This window comes from Yarrowia lipolytica, chromosome 1F, assembly GCF_001761485.1.
Source record: "Yarrowia lipolytica chromosome 1F, complete sequence".
In the NCBI taxonomy this organism is placed as follows: Eukaryota; Fungi; Ascomycota; class Dipodascomycetes; order Dipodascales; genus Yarrowia; species Yarrowia lipolytica.
In genome coordinates this window covers 2,434,084-2,456,429 of record NC_090775.1, presented here as the reverse complement: position 1 = coordinate 2,456,429, position 22,346 = coordinate 2,434,084, and the positions used below count along the sequence as shown (strand labels likewise).

Genomic DNA, 22,346 nt, shown 5'->3' with positions numbered 1-22,346 from the left:
TGTCTGTTTGGAGGATGATTGGAGGGGAGGTGGGTGTTGGGGTGAGTTTTGGAGAGACGACTTAAGTGTAAGTCTGAGAGGGGATGGGAAAGATGGGAAAAGGAGTCAAAACGGAGGTGATGATCTTCTATTTGCTGAGACTGGAGTTGGTAGTTACAATCGGAACTTTTGGAACGACATGGGCCGTCTTTATAAACCACCAGACCTGACCTTAGCGAATGCTCTTCTGGTGCACGTTTCTTTGTTTGGGATTTTTAGGTTCGTTTTGGCATTCATGCATTCAAAGGGCAATTTCATTAAAACTCAAATTTGCCAAGGCGACAGATCGTCCGCATGAGAGCTAAATATTTTGGGTTAGGGTTCTTCCCTTTGTCTGTTGTAACCTCTTTGACAGCCTGACTTTCCAACCAAGACACCACGTCTCCTACTCCCGCAGAGCACCAATCAGTGCCCGTCCACCTGCTGCTGCTGCTGCTGCTGCTGTGGGGTCGACAATGGCGGTGTCACAGAAAGAAGAAGAAAAAAAACACAAAAAAACATGCTCACCTGAAGCTGCCACCAAAAGTTCGATGTCCTCGCTGTGCTAAAGTAGTTAGAGCTACCATACTACATTCACCACCACCATTAGTCTATTCCATGTGATTGGAAAGATATTCCCCACAGACCCATCTCCCTGAGGACGCCCACTTCTGTGTTATTTTTGTTTTCTTTTGACTCCACAGACCGTCTGGTCCAGCGAAACCAGCAGCTAGGTTTTCCAACACCCTCTCCAGGCGCTCTCTTTTTTTTTCTGCGAATTTCGATCACATCACAATAACACTATTTTCTGATCGAAACTCTATTTGTGGATGCAGCAAACTGGAATCAGACAATCTTTGTGACTTCGTCTTTCCTGCACGTCCGACTATCAAAAGTCTATTATTATGGGGGACAAGAAAAAAGCGTGGACACAGAAACAGCAGAAAAACCCACCAAAGCCATTATCCATGGCGACACACAAAAAGATGCACAAAGCGCAGAAAATGAAAACGGAAACGAAAACGAAAACGAAAACGAAAGAAAAAGAAACAACCGCGGTGAAGAAAAGAGCGAAAAGAAACCAAGACAAACTCTGTGTAGAGGGGCTCCCGGGATAGTCGGGACCCCTGGAGCTACCCGCACCACTTCCGTCTTCCGAACTGTCTCCCTGCGTACGAGCCACCACTTTTTCCCAGGCTCAGGGACCGCATAAGAGCCATTCTCTAGGCTCATCGCACCAATACATGGTCGCGTCCTTAGAGAGTACTAATTATTGTTTCTTTTAGTGCGATCTCACAGTTTTGACTAGTCCAACAAGCTGCCGCTACTGCGCAACCATCATAGACCTCCTACAGCCCCACCCTCAGAAAGAGCCTTTAATAGCGACTGAAAATGAAATGTATAGCTGTAGTCCAGATGCAACAAGGGACCCGGTCCAGCTGACAGAATCTACGGTATACCGAGGGAGGGAGGGTGATTATTCTTCGGCTTATCAAGGTATGAGAATCAATGAGGTTCCCTGCAAGAACCCAAACAACAGCGCAATAGCTCCACACTTGTGGCTGCTGGCTTCTACAGCATATTTCGGGGTCTCGCAGAGCTATTGCCTTTCTGGGCATCTTCATATGCAACATGGAAGTCTTCGTAGATGTCTGGGTACACTGACTCCCCTTTCGAGAAGGTCAACCAAGTACAGTCCATACTTGTACTCGTACTCATACATCCATTCTCTTTCCTGTCTATCCCGCTTCAGCTCTGCTCAGTGAATGAGATGAGAGCCCTGAAACTGAACCAACGAGACTTCAAGCAGCCATTGCCTGAAGCTTCAGGGAAGGCGAGATGCGAGAAAGATAACCAAAACTGGAAAGACACGAGCTTAGAGGGCCTTAACTGTGAGTGTTGCGTTGAAAGAATGATTGAGGCTGTGGGCAGAGATGAGCATCCAGCGTGGCAGACAATCAGACAATCAGACAATCAGACAATGAAGATGTGTGAGGGACGGACTAGATTACACTTGATTGTCTCCAACAATGGACTTGTAGCAAAGGGTGGAGAGACCGCGAGGATGAGTAGAGTAGTGCTCTCCTCAGACTGAACCACATGGAGTTTCACAGTCTGCCAGATGACAAGCTCGTGCAAAGTCTGAAAACCCAGCGACATTCATAGATGGCATATACATGACGAGTTTCGGAAGAGTTTTACCGTCTGTTGAGAAGTCAAGTTGCAAGGATACGACATTCAAAGTTCGGCCAGTCCTTGTCAATGGCGTTTGTTTCTGCATTTCCCTTCATTCAATCAGACTTTCAAACACAACCTTGCAATAAGAGAGGGTAAGAAGTGACGAGACAGAAAGGCAATGTAAGCGCACAAATAAAAACTAAATGGAAAAAGGGACTGGCAAATATGAAGTGGTTGGAGGGGGGCTAGAGCATGTCATGAGAAAGTTAGGTTTCATACTCCTCCTATCTTTGTTTTGTCGCTCAACACATGACCCTTCTCCAGAAGACAACAGACATGCTCTTCTGTTGACACTGTAGCGAAACCTTGCCATCAGTTGGACGGTACCGACACTATACCTTCTCCAGACATAAGCTTCCCTTGGATATATGAACGATTGTCACTCAACATGTGACCCAACAAGTCGCTCGCAAGTTGGAGAGAGTGGACTTGGGCCTCTACGCACCAATCTCGTTGCCAAGAACCTGCATATGGCCCCCCCGACAACCGAGACTAAGCCAGCTTTCAGATGCACTGTGCAGCTTTGCAGCCATCGTCGTATTCTGGCGGGTTTCGTTAAGCGAGAAGCATCGATGCCCCGTGCCGCATGTATACAGTACAAGTAGCAGGCACGTAGCACCAGTCAAATGTCTCCAGGCATCGCAGTAGTACCTCGCCGTTGCTGGGGACCAGTGTCAGAAAGTGTATATCCACGACTAGTGGTTAGGGCGCATCTCAGCCAAGATCAGCTCAATGCCAGTGTGTCGGAAGATTCTCTTGGAAAGGTCCATGTGGTTCAAGAATGGCTGTTTCCACCGCTCAAGTGCAGGAATATCCGCGTAGATTCGCCCAAAATAAAGTGTGCGTGGTTTTGCCACCGATATATCCACGGACTGAACCCCTGGCTGATGACAGCTGCAGAGACCGTTAGTCTGTGTCAAAAATTTGACATGTCAAGCGCGTCATGAACACATGGTCTGGCATAGTCGACCACGACTTGCCCATCTCCGCTCCTTCCCCATCTCTCCCTGTCTCTCCCCGTCTTTTCCCCGTGTCTATTTCCACCCATAAAGTGGGGAGAAGTCGGTTACAGTTTCTCCTCTTCATCTTGGTGTGAGTCTCTGAAATGAACTGTTAAGCGAATAATGTGCTGAACTCTAACCTAACATTAGTGTTCGTAAAATAGGGTTTTGGAGGCATATGAGCCTATATATCCAACCTTATTGTGGCTTGGGATGGGGTTTACTTAGCCGCGGATTTGGGTTTCGTTTCGGAAGGTTCCCAGGTTCCCTCCTGGGTCCTCCTAGGATATTTTACGACCATTAGTGTTTTCGTTACGATAAATGAAACTAGATGCAAGTTGTATTAAATCAAACAGCGTGTAGATTTCTACAAATGACACGGAGTCGCGCCCAGCCGGGGACCTACCCTACCTCCTACCAACCCAGCTTAGCGTATGCAGGTACCGGTGGAGGCGGCAGAGGCTACGGCCGGACCTGCCGAAAAGAAAATGTCGCCAACGACGACTCTAGTTTCATGTTATGCTAGTCTCAGGGGCCTATAGGTTTTATTTTTTTCTCAAGCCATGGCATAGTTCGAATTCTGTTTGGTGGTGCTGCCGGCTACCGAATCTGCACACCTAGCTAATCGGAAACAGTCCATTCTTTGCCTCCAAAAAGAGTCCAGGTGTGTGTAAGGGACTCGCTGCGGCTCCAGTGTACAGAGTGCGACAACTCTCTACAGCCCATATCGTGAGGCTCCTCACTTTCTGTCACCCCGGAAGCCCTGTGCAACAAAACATCGTGGAAAGTTTCAGAGTTTGTGGACCTGGATATTTTTTGGCACTTGGACTCGATGACAACGGTAGCAAGCAGCTGTGGCAATCGACGCTAGCGCACTAATGGAACGGCTTGGAGCCTTCTAGTGCCATGCTAGTGTCGCGCTAGTGCCAATTCTACGTCATCCACGAGCTAGTGACACGAACCCTTGTTTCCCAAACACTACGGATCAAGCCCTAATCAAGGCAGGTACTGGATAAAGAGAGAAAGTAGGGCAGTTCCGTGGTGCTAAGACGAGCAGTCTAAACTGTCAACCAGGTGAACCGCACTAAATCTTCTTTGTGGTGCCTTCTCACATTATGAGTGATCGAAACCTGCACCTCATTTACAGGGCATGTCCATCATATGCCAAGCGGGTCTAATGCTATAGGGTGGCTTGTCTTCCACTATGGATGATTAGCATCAATGCACTCCAAGCTTATGAAGTGCGTAGATGTCTGAATGTGGCCTTGAATAGTCAATGGAGATGAAATGTTATCCCACCATGCACCATCCACTGTCGCCGAAAATATCTCATCCATCTATCGCCATCGCCAGGAGGACAACGCTACATTGGCAGCAGTAATCCGTGTGTCTGAGTTCGATGCAATAAATCAACGTTGCACTAATGCGGTGTATTTATCATAACCAGGTGGTCAGCCATGCTAAGCCCTTAGCGTGAATCTTACCCTTTCATTCGAGTAGTACAAGTAGTTTGCTACTTTGTCTTTTGGTGCAAGGTGTCGAGCACTGGTTCGGCGTCCGAAAGTGTCGACAGAATTATCTGCTCTCAGAGGCTGGAATGGATCGTGGAGATCGAGACGGCCGCGGAGGAGTTTCATAGGAACAGAAATTCCGGTTCTCGATCCATTGCATAAAGTCGCATGCAAGCCCGTCCAGTAGAGAAGATGTAATCGATGAAGGACAGGAACAAGCAGACTGCCATTTTGGGATTATAGGTTGCAGCCGGCTCTGTGTTCGGCTCACGGCTTGTGCGTTGCTTGTAGGCATAACAAAACAATGCTAATCCTTCGCGAGATTGACAACCTGAATGATAACAAAGAGGTCTCGGATCTAGGGACTCTGTAGGGACTCTGTAGATCGATGAAAACCACTTGTTTGGTGTTGACCACTTGCTCTGGAGCTCAGGAAGATTCCTGTTCAAGCACAAGTCCGCCTGGCCATACCTCCCCCACCCTGTCTGCAATATGAAATGATTATGAAAGTCTGTGACCCTGTAGCTCCCAAGTAAGTTTTCATGGCCAGGAGGTTTGAATGTAGATCGGAAACACCCAAGCTGGCAGCCTTTTACCAAAGGGATCGTGTACAAGGAAGTGATCGATATCTCCTATGGTTGTTCTGTTTCAATTATTCATCATATACCGAATTAGCAGAAGATTAACGTCTCCTGGTGGTGTTGGTGGGCTCCCTACCTTGCTCTAGTAGCAAACAGCAAGATGGAACCAGAAGGGTATCAGACACACACCAATCAGGGATTGGTCAGACATGACCGTTCGAGACCGTTTGGAATGCAGACGGTGGAGTGTGTAATCCAGAATGGTAATTGTGTCCCCCACAGCTGGGATCAAACGAGCTTTCGCTACTTGTGAGTATGTACACAAGTCAACTTTGGGACAACCCACATGCAACGTCGCACATGAAGAACGCCCCTCGCCCCCCCTCCTCCACCGCTTACCACCTGCGGGATGCATGGAAATCTTCGCTTATTGGTCGTAGGAGTCCGCTGCCGACAACAATCCGATCTCCTTTCTTTGTGTCGTCACCTTTCCACCGATTGCACATCGCAGACGTCCGAGGACCGACGTGCTAAGGGGGTTTCGCTCTGTAGCATCCAGGCCGTTCGCACGCACGCTTTCTGTGGATCAAGGGTGCAATCGCCAGATGCGCAGCTTCAGCGGTTAGCCGCTCTAGCACAGCTCATGAGAGCCCCCACGGAGTTGAGTTAACCAAAACTGACTGCCATAAACACTCGTAGGCGTAATCGGCGTCGGTATTTGGTTAAACAAGGAAAACCTCCGGGAGCCGGAGCCCAGTTGGCTGTAGACAAGGGAATTGGCTCTCTTTCTAACGATAGCTGGCAGGGCTGGCCATTAGGTACGACCCGCTCCGTACTGTCTAATGCTGATGTTGCAGCTTGTTCGGACAATTAGAGGGCTCATCAAGCCGGCAATCGGCAATCAGCGACCGAAATGCGTAACTTTGTGTAGGGGTCAGGACAAAAAAGAAATCTCCACCTGGATGGAGAGACAAAAGTACTTGTACTGTTGTTGTGGGGGCTGCAGGGCTTCTTGGCGTGGATAATCGGAAGATTTCACGGTTGACGTCCGGGTTTGGGCAGCCATGGACTGCGTGTACTGAATCGTGACAAGTGCTGTCTGGTTGCTGAGTCACCAGGGACAAACGGGACAAACGGGACAAACGTTTACCCATCAAGGTAGGTTTGGACGTTCTGTCTCATAGGTTCAGAGCTGCTGATGATTGAGATTGGAGACACACAGCCACCGTGTATCACAACCTCTTTCCTAATGAAATAATCTCATGGTTTCATAAGAACAAGAGGGCCCGCTGGCAGAAAGTTTGCGAGCTTTGAGACAAGTCCAACAAGGGAGTCGCTGTTTTGCTGTGGTTGCGTAGCTCAAAGTTTGCGATCGGACACCTGAATTCCACATGCAATGAACCGACAGACTGACACTGAGACACTGACTGAACACTGACTGACCTGACTGACACTGACTGACTGAACGACTGTCAAACAGACTCAATTCGCATTAAACTGAGATTGCAGGTCCTCCAGCGGCGTGTCGAACCTCCGAACAAAGTTGGTTCGGAATGCGTGCGTCTGGGTCGTAGTGTTCAAGCGGCTAAGCCCATTTGGGTGCAGATCAGGTCCCCAAATGTTGGAGTGGGGGTCCAATTGACCTTGGAGGTTGCTGGGCCACGATCTGGGCGTCCTTGAGGGCCCTGATCTCCTCTCTCTCTTTCTTTCTCTCTCTATGAGTGTCCCGGTACAAGATTGCATGTCCAGGTCCGGAGCCACACAAAGAAGCGATCATCAAGAGGGGATACAATGGTTCAGTTCTTTTCTTTCTTCTCTCTAGCGCAAGTACATACAATACGACACTGTATGACATCATGCAACATTGAGGAAAAGAGAGCGTCGAGCCTGATGGATATATTTTATCCATATAAACGCACCGTGTCAGAAGAGGAAGGTCCAGAGCATCACGAATCTCTGGTATTTGTGCCCACAGTCCTGATGCATGGGGCATGAACAACGTTGGTGAGAGAGGAAAAAAAGAAATCAACACATTCACGGTTGAAGTGGGGGAGGAGGAGGGATATGAAAGTGTGTTGAGGATCTGAGGTGGGCCCACAGACTGGATGTATCTGTGAAACATTGGACCACAAGATGCGCCAGTGTTTTGCGACTTTCTCACCCATACAAACAAGATGCCACCCCCTTAATCCACCCCATCTGCATGATTAAGGGAGCGAAAAACTCGATCGGCCATGTGTTTGCTACTTGTACCTTCGAGGCTAATCGTGACAGGGCGGAAGGAGAGGGAGTGTCCTTGTAAAACATTTGCCCTGATACAGTAACTGGCTCAACTCACGCAGGGTCTTCCCAGATGAAAAAATAGCCTTCTGTTTGTGTCAGTTGAAGCTGTCTGTGGCTGGCTGAGGTCTGAGACAGCTGAGGCCATGGATGGTGCTGAAGGCGGCGGTAGTACAGATGTCGTCATACCGCTTTGTCGCCATCATCTAGGCCTCGTCCCCAGGCTGGGTTCTCCTTGACCCAGTCTACGTCGTCTACTTTCTCCACCACTGGTCCATCTCGACTTAGTGAATACCGATCGAGCCTATTGAGCACGACGGTATGCAAAACAATGCCGCGAGCTCATTAATGAACGCTGTTGCTGCATGATACCTGTAGCGGATGGACTTGACCCGGGAGCCGTGGGCCTTAATTCGCTCGATCTTCTTACCAACCAGCATCCCAAAAGAAATATGCTGTGTGAGCGTTTTTTCACCGTTGCCGCTATAGCGCCCAACCTACAGTTAAGACTCATCATCTCTGTCACCCATAGATGGTCTATAGGTTGCTACTCGGGGACAACTGGGAGACTTGGTCCAAAAGTGAACGTCTTTCTGACAGCACAACCGGGCCACAGCTCATCACGCACATCCTAACGAACATATATGAACTCAGGTGGAGTAGCATGTGCAGATTGCGGTCTGTGGTGAATCCCAAAGGGGCAAGAATCAATTAATATGGCTGTAAGTTAGCCAAGCGTTCGTGTAAAAAGCCTCCTGCAGGGTGTGGTTCCTACACCGGGAAGAGATGGCACGAGACCCAATCGCTGGCGATGAACTACGGCAGATAATAGGACAGAGAGTTCGATAGTCAATAATTTCGGCCGTGCTAGACATTATGAAATGGTCTTATTCACCATAAAAGTCAAGATTCAGTTCCGACTATCGCTCTTAGTCCCACCCTTATCGAGCGTTACGTCCATGGGGTTTAGCCAACGCATCTGCAAAGACGTTCTTCTGTTTTAGGAAAACGAATGAATAATATACCTCTACTATCGCTAATCTTCTCTTCGCAAGCTTAAGATGTGAATTTGTCATCTTACTCAGAGATACAAGTGTCCAACTGTTGAGGTGGTGAAAACAGTACACACCGTGAGGTCTTTCTTTCCATAATTACAAGTTCCCCGAAAGTGGGTTCCTATTAATAGGTTAGGGCATCAAATCTAACCTACCGTGGAGCTTCTCAATCAGCATGACTATTCCCTTTGCTCTCTACTGTGCTTGTATCATTTTTTTATTTTTATTTTATTTTTGGTCTTCCGGATGTCTGTCCGCGCTTACGTAACCCACGGAATTTACTTAATCCCCTAACTAAAGCTAACAAAAAACATCTGAAACGTGTCACTCTCCCATCAGGGGGTTAGGGTAGTTTCACGTGTCTACCTTTGCCGGAGTGATTAGTCAGGTGGCACGACAAAAGCGTTCAGAGATACGATATCGGGTGGTCGCGGATCTGGAAACCCACTCATTCCTTCACTCTCACTCGCCTCTTGACGTTACAATATGTGTCCTATTGTTTCCACCCAAGCCTGCCATGCACACGCATCATCATGCTGTGTGTATCTGAACCTTCTGTCAGCTACAACATAAGGGTATCACCAACATGTTTCGGTCAATATCGCCATTGCCATTCTGGTCCAAGGATGCGACCCAAGGTAAGTATGAAGAGGGTTATGGCACGCAAGCTCTTTTTTTGTTTGTGTCTGTTCTTCTTACAGCACTGAACGCCTCAACATGAGGACATGTCACGAACGCGTTAGGGGGTGGTAGAAGAGATCCACAGCGATGATCCGGCACTAACGACGACTGTTCGAGTGTGTGCAATGACAGGACTTACTAATTCAGACCCAAAAATGAAGAAATACACGTCAGCACTAGAGAAGTCGCTGGCTTTATGGGACTCGGTCGACGAATGGGCAGACTACATTTCGTTCATTGGCAAGCTGCAGAAAGCACTCAAGAGCCATTCCAACCCATCCTACCTGCCGCTACAGAGCGAAATTGCCTCCAAACTGGCCTGGTGTCTGCTGCCAAACCTGCCGTCAGGAGTGCACCAGAAGACCCTGGAGGTGTACCGTCAGGTGTTTGAGATACTGCGAGGTATCGGCGACTATCACAAGAGTCTGGACGGCAAATCGGTGGACCCCGTGGCCCAGGGAATCAGAGTCTGGCTCCCCGGACTGCTCCCGCTCATGGCATATGCATCCATTAACGTCAAGCCCATCTTGATTGAGGTACTTCAGGAGGACATTGTGGAGAAGCTGCCTCAAGCGACTCTCAAAACGACAATTCGACCGCTGCTGCTCTCACTGCTTCCCGGTATCGACGACGAGTCAAGTGAGTCATTCCAGGCGTGCTTTGATCTCATTCAGAAGCTCAAGCTACGTCTCCATGATGAGCCCTACTTTTGGCAATGCTTCTTCCTCACCATTGTATCCGCTCCAGATAAGAGGCAAGGAGCGCTGGTTTATGCATACAAAGAACTGCCCCAGTTCTCCAAGGTCGAGGGCATCAATGAATCCGACAAGATCATTCACAGTCTATCCTACGAAGCCCAGTCAGCTGTCACTCCGGAATGTGGCCTGCTGATCCGGGCCTTCTGTCGGGGGCTAGAGGACGACCAACTCCTTGTCCAGCGAGGTTTTCTGGAACTATTAGTCAAGAACCTGCCTCTCGATTCTCCTGTCATTACAGGCCTGGCCTCTAAGAGCGACATTTCTCTGCTGATGACAAGCGCATGTGCCGCCGTGCTCAGAAAGGACATGTCTCTCAACCGAAGGCTGTGGGCCTGGCTTCTTGGACCCGATGATGTTTCCATGAAGGAGTACTTTACAACACACGGCCGAGATGCGCTTGTCCAGGGCATCCTGGCTCTGAGTTCGCCAGTGAGAGCTTCCAAGATTTCTCTCTCGTTGATGGATCGATGGGAAATTGGATCTACTGTGATTCCAGAGATTCTGACACCCATTATCCAATCTGTCTACGACTGTGAAAAGAGACCTGACTACCAGGATATTGTGTTGTCAGCCTCCGCCTTTGTTGACTCAGTGGAGGCAATCAACATTTGGGCCGACATTCAAAAGATGCTCAAGACTGGCTCTCTATCTTTGGCTTTATTCACACTTCAAACCTTCAATCTTTCGGACGAAGAGATGATTGTCAAGCATGCTCCTTTGGCACTACTGAGCCATCTTCTGTCTGGACGTTTTTCTCAGTGGAAAGAGTGGAACGAGATTGCTACTCTGTTGATTGAACTCATCCCCGAGCGGGCATTTTTACCAGTGGAACATTCGACGCTCACTGATGGCGATTTCCAAGTGTCCACTATTGAGTCCAAGGTCGAAGAGTACTACGATGGCGAGTGGGCCGATGGATATGGAGCTGCTGATGTTTACTTGTTGCTTCTACAGACCTCCACTCGCTTGGCTGATGAGTTCTTCCAGAAGGTCACTGCTGAATGTAGTAATAACCCAGCCATCTTCTCCAAGCTTGCACTCATCATTTCCGAGCTACAAGCCAAGCAGGTTTCTGGTTTTAAGTCTGAACAGCTGGAAAAAACTCTACAGCTGGCAGGTGAAGAAGCAGTGGCTCAATTCGACCCCTTCTCCAGCTCTCCCCTGCCTTCTCTGCCTCCCGTGGCTGTCCTGGGATGGACCAGGCTGTACCCGCTGTTCCCAGCGAATCTTCTTGCTCTGGTAGGATACATTTTCACATCATTAACCCCCAACTCACAGTACTACAACGGCCCTTTCCACAATGCAGAGCTGGTCAAGGCGTTGTGGTCTCTTCAGGCTGTTCACGGTAGCGATGACAGGGAAGTGGAGGCTGCTCTGAGTATTCTGTTTTCGAAACCCTGTGATGAGAAGTCACAAGTGTTTTCGGCTATTTGGCAGCACTCTCTTTCGGCACCCAACTTCTCCAAGTTATTGGCTCGACCCTTGTTCCTGTATCTCGACTTGCTTCCTCTTCCTACCTCTCAGTTGGAGCTCTATGGCAGCAATGCAGGCAAAAACAAATTCCTCGCCTCTGATGTGTCGTCCAATGAGCTGATTTCCCTGGCTTTTGCATCGGAGAAATCTCTTGCTGGCTCTTACTGGCTCAACACAGTGGCTTCGAGCGGGTCGTGTGATAAACTATTCTCACTTCTCCTAGACCCTCTGTCCAAGTCCGCATTTTTCAGCCGGCCAACCGTTGAAGGCAAGCTGCTGTTTGAAGAGTCCGATGACCTGGCTCTTTTCGCATACCACGTCTCAGCTCTCACGAAGGTTCTTTCTGCCAATAATTCTAGCATGGCCAAATTCCATTTCAACAAGGAGGAGGTGGAAGAATTTGACATCAACGATTACTATGAAGGCAAATCCACCTATGCCGCTTGGACTGCCAACCTGATGGCTCATTTTCTGCAATTCCAGGCTGTTGATACGCTGGCATACAGTTCAGCTCTGTCTGCAGTGCTCAAGCTGTGTTCCATTCTGCTTGATTCGCCTCTCTTCCCTACTTCCAAAGCCAATTGGGAGGTATTTGTGCGCGTGTTGGTGACTAAGCTGTCTGACTTGGTAAACCAGGACTCGGAGCTTCAGGTCATCGTGCTTGCAGTTCTTGCCAAGGCTCTGCAGGCCTTGGATCTTTCCATGACGCTTTCCAAGAGCGAAAAGTTCATTGGAAACGGTCCTGTGGACATCCCCTTGGTGTCTGAAACCTCAGATGTGAACATTCCCGGTGTTTTTATTGCTGTTGTTCTGCATGGCTTGTCTTCTCGAAAGGGCGTTATCATCAGTTCGGGATGGATTCACTTCCTAGAGTGTCTGCTCGGAATCTACTCTACTGATTTGTTCCAGATTAGCATTGCTATCGTCGAGAGACTGTGTGCTCTTGTTGATGGTACCCCCGTTGCTTCTCTGCAGAAGCTTTCTACAGGCTCCAGGGAGGTTCTGGTCGAAGTTGACGACAAGGACGGCGAGAAGGACCCTGCAGTTGGCGATACAGTCACTGATGTCACGGCACCTCTGTCTGACTCCATTATTCCTTACCTGACAGGTCTGGAATACTGTCTCGAGTCCCTTTATCTTGCTTACACCAAGGTCGAGGCTTCGCAGGAGGAACTAAATCTCAACTCCACGGGGTGGATGACCAACGTGGTCAATGGTGTCTTATCTCTGGAGGAGCCTACAAAGGGCAATGGCTACAGAATGATTGTTCTGTTGTGTTTCCAGAATGCCGTCAAGAGCTGCTTCAATCTGTGGCGGAAGGTCGATGGACAGGAGGCCGAGGAATACACTTTGGACAGCGTTGTCTACCTTGGCCAGCGGTTGAAATTCCGAGCTCGAAAAATTCTCGACAAGCTGTTCTCTTTCGAGCGAGGTGAGGTTCTTCAAATGCTGATCGAGCTTTCGGAGGATGATATGCCCCATGTGTTGAAGGTATTGCATGTTCTGGATGGCTCTCGGCCCAAGCTGTCGGTGAGCCAGTTGCTTCAGAGTCTCTCAGATGACCAGAAGAAGTCAACGGCCTCGTTCCTTTTGGCTTATGTGAAGTCTCTATCCAACGACGCTGTAGAGGACATTTACACGGACTACATGGGTTTCGCCCGAACCGTCATGCTGAACCCCGTGCCCTACAAGGAAATCTTGTCTCCCACCGTTCAGACCCTCACTATTATTGGAGTCAAGATTGATGGCAGCAACTTTGCCAACCGAAAGGTGAGCAAGGAAATCTCTGATGCTGTTGTGAAGCTGGTCGGACAGGTTACCGATGAACAGACTCTCATGAAGGTGGTTCCTGTTCTGCGAACGATTCTCATTGACCAAGACAAGGTGAGTTCCGTTTTGCAGGGCATTGTGAACAACGTCGTGATCCCCAAACGGTCTTTTGAGTTACTCGGCGTCATCACTCAGATCCCAGGAACCGTCAAGGTGTGGAAGAGTGCCGTTCACGACTTTTTCATCGAGGACAACTTTGTCTACGAGGCTCCCTGGCCCCAGATTCTGTCCAAGTGGTCCACGTGCACCAAGGAGGTTTCTGAGCTCATCACCGGCTCATCTGGTGTCTTCAACTGGGGCTCTCGAGGTAACAGTGTTCGACGTTTGTGTTACCTGTTGCTTTCTGGCCAGGAAGACCAGTTTGTGCTTCATATGAAGGAGATCAAGGGCATTCTGGATGAGATTGAGCTCGAGTCCTTGTTCATTGCACTGCGTGCTATTGTTATGCGGTTCTCTGCCACTCATCTGGTTCCCATTTGGCCTCTGGTTGCCCACAACCTGCAGGTTATATTCGAGGGTCTGCTGCAAGGTAAGGAGACGGATAACCGAATCGTGATGAGTGCCTGTAAGCTGCTCGATCTTGTGCTGGTGCTTAACCAGGAGGATTTCCAGCTGGATCAATGGCTGTTTGTCACCGATTCCAGTGATGCTATTTACGGACACCCTTACGGTATTCTGGATCAGTTGGCTGAGTCTACGCCTGTCAGCAGTGATGATCTTCATCTGGAGGAGACTTCCAAGCGACGGCCTTTGCTTTTTGGACAGAAGATTGGTTCTCTTACCTCTCTTGCACAGCTAAAGCCTTTCTTTGACCGGCTCTCCATTTACAACTACGAAAGTGTTTACGCTCTCAAGGAGACTGATCAGGAGGCTTGTGAGCTGGATCTCTTGGCCGATATCCAGGAGTAAAGATGATATATTATACTAAATAGATTAATGAATGAATGATATGTATGCGTGTGAAAAAATGTAATTAATATGCAATGATGGTCTACTACTTCAGCTCGAATCTGTAGACACTTAGAAGTTCCCTGCCTTCTTTTCTTTCAACAATGCGCGTCACGATCCATCCCAGTTCCCTCATTTTGACAGCCACTTGTTCTGGCTTGTTGCTTGCACAGAACAAAATGTAGGCGATTCCGTTCTTTGACAGTATGGTCTTCAGTTCTAGTAGCACCTTCCAAGTCACCTGCATTCCGTCTTCACCTCCAAGAAGTGCCCAATCGACCCAGTCACCATCTGTCTCCGGGTAGGGTTCTACGGGCTTGTCGTCTGGCACATATGGAGGGTTGAAGACCAGTAGATCGATGGTATGAGGTCTCATCATTGTGGTACGTTCTCCACGAAGCGCCTCGAGGTACTGGGTGCCGTTGTTTTCTTTTGACGTGGCCAGAACCTGGTTGCATGCAAAGGGGCTGATATCTGTAGCCAAAAAAACGCCTTTGGGCACCACGGATTTCAGCATGAAGGTGGTGACGATGCCTGATCCGGTTCCGATCTCTGTCACCACAGGGTATGACAGATGGCTGTTGATGTAGCTCTGTTCCATTTCCAGCACGTCCAGGAGCATGAAGGAGTCTTCGCTGGGCTCGTAGACCTCTTCATAGTTGGCTGATGACGTGGAAGGTGTTGGAAACGACATTTCTGGGTGGTGTCTAGACTACGATATTCTTTGGTGGTTGTGCATGCCAAAATATATATTCGCATGCAACTTAAACTCGTTCCAGCTGCAACTCAACCTCAACCACTATACAAGCCACGCAACATGAAGATCAAGATCAAGGTGAGTATGATTTGGGGAGACCGCGGGGTACATGATTGGGGACTCGAAAGAACTCATTGTGCGCATCCTCCCCGCAGATTCGTGCTTGCGGTGCGCTAACTTGGAAATGCTAACACAGACACTCATTGGAAAGGAGGTGAGTCCTGAACCACGATATACACCCAGCAGTAACATTCCTAGATGAAATGACATTTGGAACACTGTTGCGGCCAGTGTGTGACGACGAAGCTAACACAGATTGAGATGGACGTTGAGCCCGAAGATCAGGTGAGTATGAAGAGATGGAGGGACTGGGGGGACTGTTGCGAAGTGGTCACGCGTGCGTGCCACGATGAAGTTGGCATGAATGAGACACGATAAGGGGAAAAAGTCATGGGAAAGTGCTGTTCTCTATCACGATCCTACAAATGCAAGGTTCACTTACGGACCTGTTCGCACCTATCCCGTCACCACTCAAACAGGACTAACTCAGATCTCCGTTCTCAAGGAGAAGATCGAGGAACTCGAGGGTATTCCTCCCGCCCAGCAGCGTCTCGTTTTCACCGGAAAGCAGCTCCAGGACGAGAAGACCATTGCGGAGAACAAGATTGAAGCTGGAGCCTCTCTGCATCTGGTCCTGGCCCTTCGAGGCGGCAACTAATGTATTGATAATTGACTGATTAGAGGATGTGGGATGGGGCAGCGTGAACTACGTGCTACTGGATGAACATATGTGGAATTAGGTATAGATGTGAATAGGTAGTAGCTACTTGTAATACTTGTAGTCTTTTTGGTTGCCATACAACTAGCTACTGTAGCTACAGTATGTTCTGTAAGTACGTAGTTACATACAATACTTGTTCCTGTATTGTGGCGCCAGTATCGATATAAAGATAGAATAGACCGACAAAACAGACGGGAAAACAAATGTATCTCTTAGCATTAGGTGTTGGAGGTAGTACTTGTCTATATGTCTATATATACTGATTTCCACAAGTCAAGATGCGTTCACACTGTTCCGCTCATCTCATGTTGACTCGACGAAGCTTAGTTATCACTGCAAATAAAACCTTCGCAGAATCATCACCAAAAAATATTGACGCCATATACGACCTCGAAACACCACACCGGTATGGAAGGAAGGGTGAAAAACAAAGCGCCCGCCGCGTTGCAGATTTCTGCAGAGCAGATTTTGCTGGAGGCATATGAGCGAAAGGAGACGCCTCTTCAGCAGACAGAGCAGATTGCCGATCTGGAAGAGCTGGCAGAGTACCAAGGCCGCAAACGACAGGAGTATGAGGGAGCCTTGCGACGAAATCGACTGAACACCGGCCAGTGGATGCGGTACGCGCAGTGGGAGCTGGAGCAACGGGAGTTTGCACGTGCCAGATCTGTATTTGAACGAGCTCTCGAGGTCAACCCAACGCATGTGCCCACCTGGATCCGATACATTCAGTGCGAGCTCAAGGAGAAGAACATCAACCACGCACGAAACCTGCTGGACAGAGCCGTCACACTCCTGCCGCGTGTCGACAAGCTGTGGTTCACATACGTGGCTACAGAGGAGACGCTGGGCAACATTGCCGGCTGCAGAGCCGTGTTTGAGAGATGGATGCATTGGAGGCCGCCGGTGACCGCCTGGGCAGCTTACGTGAACATGGAGAAGCGATATCGTGAGTTTGACCGTGCGCGGGGCATTCTGAGACGATATGTCACTGTTCATCCAGGTGCACCAGCATGGAACAAATGGGCCAAGTTTGAGATGGAGGCAGGAAACAGAGACACCGTCAGGGAGGTGTATGCTCTGGGAATCGACACATTGGTGGAAATGGCGCATGGAGGCGTGGACTTTCTGGATGAGAGTCTGCTGGCTGGATGGGCGAGTTTTGAGACTCGTCATAGGGAGTACGAAAGAGCAAGAGCTCTGTACACTTATGGACTCGAGAAGCTGCCCAAAAGCAAGTCTGCAAAGCTGTATGCTGACTACACGGCCTTTGAGAAACAGTATGGAGCCAAGGAGGGTATTGAGAATGTGGTTCTCACTAAAAGACGATCCAAGTACGAGGATCAGTTGAAGGAGGACCCTGCAGACTACGATACGTGGTTCTCTTACATCACTCTAGGTCAGGAAAGTGGTCTTGAGGCCGATCAGATTCGTGAGATCTTTGAACGTGCTGTTTCTAACGTTCCCCCACATTCCAAGCGTCTTTGGAGACGGTACATCTTTCTGTGGATCAAGTATGCCATCTGGGAGGAGCTTGAGAACAAGGAGGTTGAAAAGGCCGGTGAAATCTACAAAACATGCATATCTATCATCCCACACAAAAAGTTCACATTCGCCAAAGTGTGGTTACTATGGGCCAAGTTTGAGATTCGACATGGCAATCTGCCAGAGGCTCGTAAGATCCTAGGCCGAGGACTGGGCATGTCGGGGGGCAAACCTGCGCTGTACAAGGGATACATTGCTCTGGAGGCCAAACTGCGTGAGTTTGACCGGTGTCGAAAGCTCTACGACAAGTATGTGGAGAAATTTGCCGAGTTTGCTGCTCCGTGGATGGAGTATGCGGAGCTGGAGCAGATGCTTGGTGACGAGGAGCGAGCTCGTGCTATTTTTGAGCTAGCTGTGTCGCAGCCCGAGATGGAGATGCCTGAACTTGTGTGGAAACGGTTTATTGAGTTCGAGGCTGAAGAGGAGAACTACGACCGAGCACGAGCCATCTACCGACAGCTTCTTGATCGAACCCACGGTCACATCAAGGTGTGGATCTCGTTTGCCCAGTTTGAGGTCACTGTTCCTGCTGAAGACCAGGAGCTGCAATACAACGACGAGGGAGAGGCCGAGATTGAGGTCACTGAAGAAGCAAAGGCACGCGCACGAAGTATCTTTGGCGAGGCCTGGGACGCTCTCAAGGCCGCCAACAAGCGAGAGGAGCGAGTGGTTCTGTTTGAATCATGGCGTGAGTTTGAAGAGGAGCATGGAGATGACAAGTCTAAGGCGGATTTGGACAAGCGAAAGCCCACTCCTGTCAAGAAGAAGCGAAAGCTGGAGGATGGCACCTTCGAGGAGTACATCGACTACGTCTTCCCCACCGACGAGGAGGACAAGTCGTTCTCCAAGCTCCTGGAGAATGCTCGAAAATGGAAGCTTCAGAATCAGTCTTGACTGTGGGAGCCAACTATGTATTTATCTGTATATGTATAATAGAATCGTTGTATAACACTAGCTGCGATCCCTTATTCATGTTACTCCACCCTGCGCCACTATCACCAAGCTATCACCAAGCTACAAGTACAGCATTGTGTGTACAGGATGTACCAAAGACACTCGCTCTTCAGAATTACTGCTAAATAAGGTTTGAAAAGATTGCAGTAAAATATATATATATATTATAATATAAAAAACTTATCAAAATTTTTTGTACAAAATACAAGCCTACGGACAAAATGATATACGAGTCTAAGATCCAAATCCATTAGTATACATGTTAGTAGTTTTTTTATTTTGGGGGCCCGATAACTCCGGGAGGAGGAGGCGGGGGATGACGAATGGGCTGGTCTCCATCCATTCCAGGCACCCCAGGAGGAGGAGGGGGAGGAGGAACTTTAGAAAGACCAGGAGGTCCGGGAGGCACAGACATGCCGGGCACACCAGCAGGAGCGCCACCGTAACCACCAAAGCCAGAAGACGACATACCAGGGGGCCCGATGGGAGACTGGTTGTTATTAAACATAGACTGGTGGTGCACGGGGGGCTGGTGCTGATGCTGGTGCTGACGGGTGTCGCGATTCCACGGCGACTGCTGCATCGACTGCTGAACAGATACCTTGTCGTGCTTTTTGTAGTTGTCACGTCGCAGCCACGGGGGAGCAGCAGGCTGCGAGGGAGGTGTGGGTCTGTGCCAAGGAGGGAGTTCGGGCGACGAGTTGGACGAGTTGTTAAAGTTGCGGTCGTATCGGTCATAGTTGTTTCCGTTAGTGTTGTGCATGTTTTGCTGGTGGCTCTGCTGTTGGGGCTCTCGCTGGTTGGACTGGTTGAAGCCGCCTCGGTCAAATCTATCAAACGACCCTCCTCTCTCGCTCATGGGCTTTCGCATATTGATGGGAGCAGCGTTGGAGCCAGTCACAGCAGGGGGCAACTTGGACACGTTGTTAGTGTTGGGGTTCTGAGCAATGGACTGCTGCTGAGAGGCAGTGTCAATGACTCCTTCTCCCTGGAGCTCTCGCATCAGAGCGTCGTACTCTCTGTCGGCATTCTCAGACGTGCCAGCGTTGGTGCCCTTCTCGAGACAGTCCCGGGCGAAATGCCCCTTGGAGCCGCAAATATGGCAAACAATAGACGACATGAAGTTGTTTCGTCGCTTGTTGCGGTCGTCCATCTCGTCTCCAGAAGACGACTGGGGAGCGCCACCGTAGTTTTCGTCATCTCGAAGAGTACCGTTGAGAGCAGCCAGTTCTCGCAGCTGAGACCTCTTGAGCTCGTTCTGGCCCTCAGGAACACTAGCAGCAGTATCGATGACCTGCTGGACCAGCTGGACTGCCCGAGCAATCTTCTCTTCGTCCTCTGAGATGATCAGACAGTGAAGGTCATCCTCGGCAGTGGACTGGAAGGGGATGTCTGTTCGTCCCTTGCCCTGCTTAACACTGCCTCTGCCTCGAATGCAGATTTTGGCGCCTGATTCCTGCTCCATCTTCTTCAGCGTCTTTCCTCTGGCTCCCAGCAGCTGGCCGATAAAGTTGATGTCGGGGTACTCGTTAACGGGAATGTAGACAACTTCCTGGGTCTTGGCGGGCTTATGGTAGTCCACGGGCGGGCGGTAGTTGGGAATCAGTCGCTGGGCCCGCTCGATCAGCCGGTGGCGCTCCTCTTCTAGCTGGCGTGTGTATCGGGCATCCCGTGTGTTGGTTCGCTTGCCCATGGAATCATACTGCGGCGGTGGCGACGGCGACCGCTCGTCCTCCGGCGGCACGATATCTCCCAGACGCAGCTGCTGGCTGATCTCTTCAATGCGATAGTAGATGGCATACGCTTCGGCCTGCTCGGGCGTGAGGTGGCCCGTCAGGGCCGTTGGCATCTGCAGCAGGTCTGCCACCTTGTTCTCGCCGTGGCTCCAGCGCTGCTTGCGTCGTCCTGGCTGCCGTTTGGTGCCATCGTCGTGTCGGGTGGGGGGCACCACAAAGCTGTCGAGGTGTGGCGCTGATCCCGGGTCGGCCGGGCCCTCGTCGAACCGCCTGCGCCGGGCCAGCGGCGTCGTGTTAGAGCCCGACGACGACGTGTCTTTGCGATGTCGTTGTATCGAGCTGTATGTGCTGGACATGTGGTGTGTGAAAATGAATGATGAAAGTGAGTGCTAAGTTGGGTGTGAGCTGTAGCAGATTTTTTAAGCTTTTAACTCTCTGAGGCATAAATCAGGGCACGTGAGAGGGTAACTAGAATGGTGGGTAGCGGCGTTAGACTGAGACGACTAAAGAGCGTCCTTTTGGCTGGCTTTGGATACGAAAAGACACAGAGCTGTTTACCCACCGGTATCGTCTTGACGCACATTTTCAAGCCCCGTTGTAGAACATGCTAGAAGGTTCCATGCTTAGTACACCGACAAGACCATCGCTGACTCGTGACTACCGGTACCAGTCCTTATACAAGAAGCTACCGTACAACCACTACAAACTACAGTAGTAACAGTACAGTGTGTAATGGTACCGTGTCGCCACCGACTGTACATTTGGCCTCAACTTTTGGACTCCAAATTACTCACCGTGCTCGTCTTGTCTCAACGGTTATGCAAGCACTGCGTCATAGGGCTACAAACAGGAAGCTGTTCCGCAACCGTGGTGTCCGTCCGATACGGACGGCGTTGGCGGTCACGTGACCAGTTGCTTGCAGTGCTGTGGCGAATAAGCTATTGTGCTTGGTCAGCGGGTATGAGATGGAGATATTACCCTTATTACCTTAATAGTAGAGATTCTCGCAATGTAGGGAGTACTGCAACGATGGGTGGTCTTGTGGGGCTCTCGCTCATACGATTACAGGTATTTGTATACGATTTATGGGGGATGGAGAAGCTTGCAGTGGGTTTTATCGCCGAGAAACTACGGCTATTTGTTATGATCACATGTACTCGTGGTCTGTAATGTACGCGTGTGAAGAGGTGAGATTTCAGAAGTCGGTGAGATACGTAGGAGCGGTACGAGTACATACAGTACAAGTACAAGTACAAGTACGAGCTCAAGCACGATCGTAGGCGAGTTGATTGATTCTTGAGCTCGTTGACAGTGAATCAAGAACATTTATAGGAGTTTCTAGTCCTCGTATTCTGCAAAACCACTGATCACGGGGTGGTAGAGATCTACGGAGACAGAAAGTGTGGTCTACTACGCCTCTAGAAGAGCATCTTGAATGATATTCACTTCTTTATATAACAATATCTTCTTTTCTCAAGAAGCTGGTATTTCTGCTTACTCAGCCTGATGGTTGGGAGAAGGTTAGGGTTGTATATGCTGTGGGCCAATCAAGAGAAACCAATAAGACCAAATCTACCCTCCATACACAACACTACACAACATGACTGCTGCTGGAATTAGTTTGACTGGAGGTCGAAACCGATGCTTTTCGGGTGAGTATGGCAATTACATCGAGCAGCTTCGTCTCCTTTGTTTTCCCGGCTTTTTATGGTCTCTATGAGGTTCGCTCATGGCGCTGCGAGGGTGGTTTGAAAAACAGCGACTTTGTGAAGGAATGATCCTGGATCTGCGGTCATGCTACGTGGCAGCAGATTGGAAGGGCTGAGTGCAATTTGTTTTGTGTTACTTCTGTTTTGATATGATTTGATACCCCATTCAGATCGGGCCTAACGGCCGTCTTGACACCAACAGCACCATGAAGGTCATCAACTAACACAGAATGGCAGTCGTTCATGCACTGCACAGCCAAGACTGATGCCAAAAGCCGGGCTCAGTGTCTCCCCAACTTTGAGGACTACATGGAGTGTTTGCATCATACCAAGGAGAAGGCTCGTCTGCGAGAGATTGAGTCTGTTCTCAAGCAGAAGAAGGAGGGTCTTGAGGCTCCCCCCGTCAAGGTCATCCCCGTCAAGGCCATTGGTCTTGTCGAGGAGTAGGTATTACGAAGGAAATTGATTAGTGAATGTTACTGTAGAGCGT

General features: G+C 49.6%; 13 protein-coding genes across 13 annotated transcripts; 7 read left to right on the top strand and 6 right to left on the bottom strand.

Annotated features, from left to right (window-relative positions):
- Positions 1–3,776: 3,776 nt before the first annotated feature.
- YALI1_F24525g (uncharacterized protein) lies at positions 3,777–4,136 on the top strand (the record flags this gene model as incomplete). The annotated part of the gene is made up of 2 exons (XM_068283434.1): positions 3,777–3,847; positions 3,893–4,136. 2 exons carry the CDS (start codon positions 3,777–3,779, stop codon positions 4,134–4,136), a joined length of 315 nt encoding a protein of 104 aa, XP_068139535.1.
- Positions 4,137–4,544: 408 nt separating this feature from the next.
- Positions 4,545–4,930, top strand: YALI1_F24517g (uncharacterized protein; the record flags this gene model as incomplete). Its single annotated transcript, XM_068283433.1, has 2 exons — positions 4,545–4,685; positions 4,730–4,930. 2 exons carry the CDS (start codon positions 4,545–4,547, stop codon positions 4,928–4,930), a joined length of 342 nt encoding a protein of 113 aa, XP_068139534.1.
- Positions 4,931–5,035: 105 nt separating this feature from the next.
- Positions 5,036–5,312, bottom strand: YALI1_F24511g (uncharacterized protein; the record flags this gene model as incomplete). The annotated part of the gene is made up of 2 exons (XM_068283432.1): positions 5,036–5,196; positions 5,240–5,312. 2 exons carry the CDS (start codon positions 5,310–5,312, stop codon positions 5,036–5,038), a joined length of 234 nt encoding a protein of 77 aa, XP_068139533.1.
- A 90-nt stretch (positions 5,313–5,402) lies between these two features.
- On the top strand, positions 5,403–5,662 carry YALI1_F24509g (uncharacterized protein; the record flags this gene model as incomplete). Its single annotated transcript, XM_068283431.1, has 2 exons — positions 5,403–5,405; positions 5,450–5,662. The coding sequence occupies 2 exons, from the start codon at positions 5,403–5,405 to the stop codon at positions 5,660–5,662; spliced, it is 216 nt and encodes a 71-aa protein (XP_068139532.1).
- Positions 5,663–6,955: 1,293 nt separating this feature from the next.
- YALI1_F24489g (uncharacterized protein) lies at positions 6,956–7,471 on the bottom strand (the record flags this gene model as incomplete). The annotated part of the gene is made up of 1 exon (XM_068283430.1): positions 6,956–7,471. The coding sequence occupies one exon, from the start codon at positions 7,469–7,471 to the stop codon at positions 6,956–6,958; it is 516 nt and encodes a 171-aa protein (XP_068139531.1).
- Positions 7,472–7,506: 35 nt separating this feature from the next.
- On the bottom strand, positions 7,507–7,816 carry YALI1_F24486g (uncharacterized protein; the record flags this gene model as incomplete). The annotated part of the gene is made up of 2 exons (XM_068283429.1): positions 7,507–7,644; positions 7,688–7,816. 2 exons carry the CDS (start codon positions 7,814–7,816, stop codon positions 7,507–7,509), a joined length of 267 nt encoding a protein of 88 aa, XP_068139530.1.
- A 520-nt stretch (positions 7,817–8,336) lies between these two features.
- YALI1_F24478g (uncharacterized protein) lies at positions 8,337–8,608 on the bottom strand (the record flags this gene model as incomplete). Its single annotated transcript, XM_068283428.1, has 2 exons — positions 8,337–8,515; positions 8,569–8,608. The coding sequence occupies 2 exons, from the start codon at positions 8,606–8,608 to the stop codon at positions 8,337–8,339; spliced, it is 219 nt and encodes a 72-aa protein (XP_068139529.1).
- Positions 8,609–9,270: 662 nt separating this feature from the next.
- Positions 9,271–14,335, top strand: YALI1_F24469g (uncharacterized protein; the record flags this gene model as incomplete). Its single annotated transcript, XM_505578.3, has 2 exons — positions 9,271–9,322; positions 9,513–14,335. The coding sequence occupies 2 exons, from the start codon at positions 9,271–9,273 to the stop codon at positions 14,333–14,335; spliced, it is 4,875 nt and encodes a 1,624-aa protein (XP_505578.3).
- An 85-nt stretch (positions 14,336–14,420) lies between these two features.
- On the bottom strand, positions 14,421–15,068 carry YALI1_F24413g (uncharacterized protein; the record flags this gene model as incomplete). The annotated part of the gene is made up of 1 exon (XM_505577.3): positions 14,421–15,068. The coding sequence occupies one exon, from the start codon at positions 15,066–15,068 to the stop codon at positions 14,421–14,423; it is 648 nt and encodes a 215-aa protein (XP_505577.3).
- Positions 15,069–15,555: 487 nt separating this feature from the next.
- On the top strand, positions 15,556–15,849 carry YALI1_F24408g (uncharacterized protein; the record flags this gene model as incomplete). Its single annotated transcript, XM_002143079.2, has 1 exon — positions 15,556–15,849. One exon carries the CDS (start codon positions 15,556–15,558, stop codon positions 15,847–15,849), a length of 294 nt encoding a protein of 97 aa, XP_002143115.2.
- Positions 15,850–16,320: 471 nt separating this feature from the next.
- On the top strand, positions 16,321–18,351 carry YALI1_F24401g (uncharacterized protein; the record flags this gene model as incomplete). The annotated part of the gene is made up of 1 exon (XM_505576.3): positions 16,321–18,351. The coding sequence occupies one exon, from the start codon at positions 16,321–16,323 to the stop codon at positions 18,349–18,351; it is 2,031 nt and encodes a 676-aa protein (XP_505576.3).
- A 334-nt stretch (positions 18,352–18,685) lies between these two features.
- On the bottom strand, positions 18,686–20,503 carry YALI1_F24359g (uncharacterized protein; the record flags this gene model as incomplete). Its single annotated transcript, XM_505575.3, has 1 exon — positions 18,686–20,503. The coding sequence occupies one exon, from the start codon at positions 20,501–20,503 to the stop codon at positions 18,686–18,688; it is 1,818 nt and encodes a 605-aa protein (XP_505575.1).
- Positions 20,504–21,747: 1,244 nt separating this feature from the next.
- On the top strand, positions 21,748–22,303 carry YALI1_F24343g (uncharacterized protein; the record flags this gene model as incomplete). The annotated part of the gene is made up of 2 exons (XM_002143078.3): positions 21,748–21,799; positions 22,086–22,303. 2 exons carry the CDS (start codon positions 21,748–21,750, stop codon positions 22,301–22,303), a joined length of 270 nt encoding a protein of 89 aa, XP_002143114.1.
- Between the last annotated feature and the right edge of the window lie 43 nt (positions 22,304–22,346).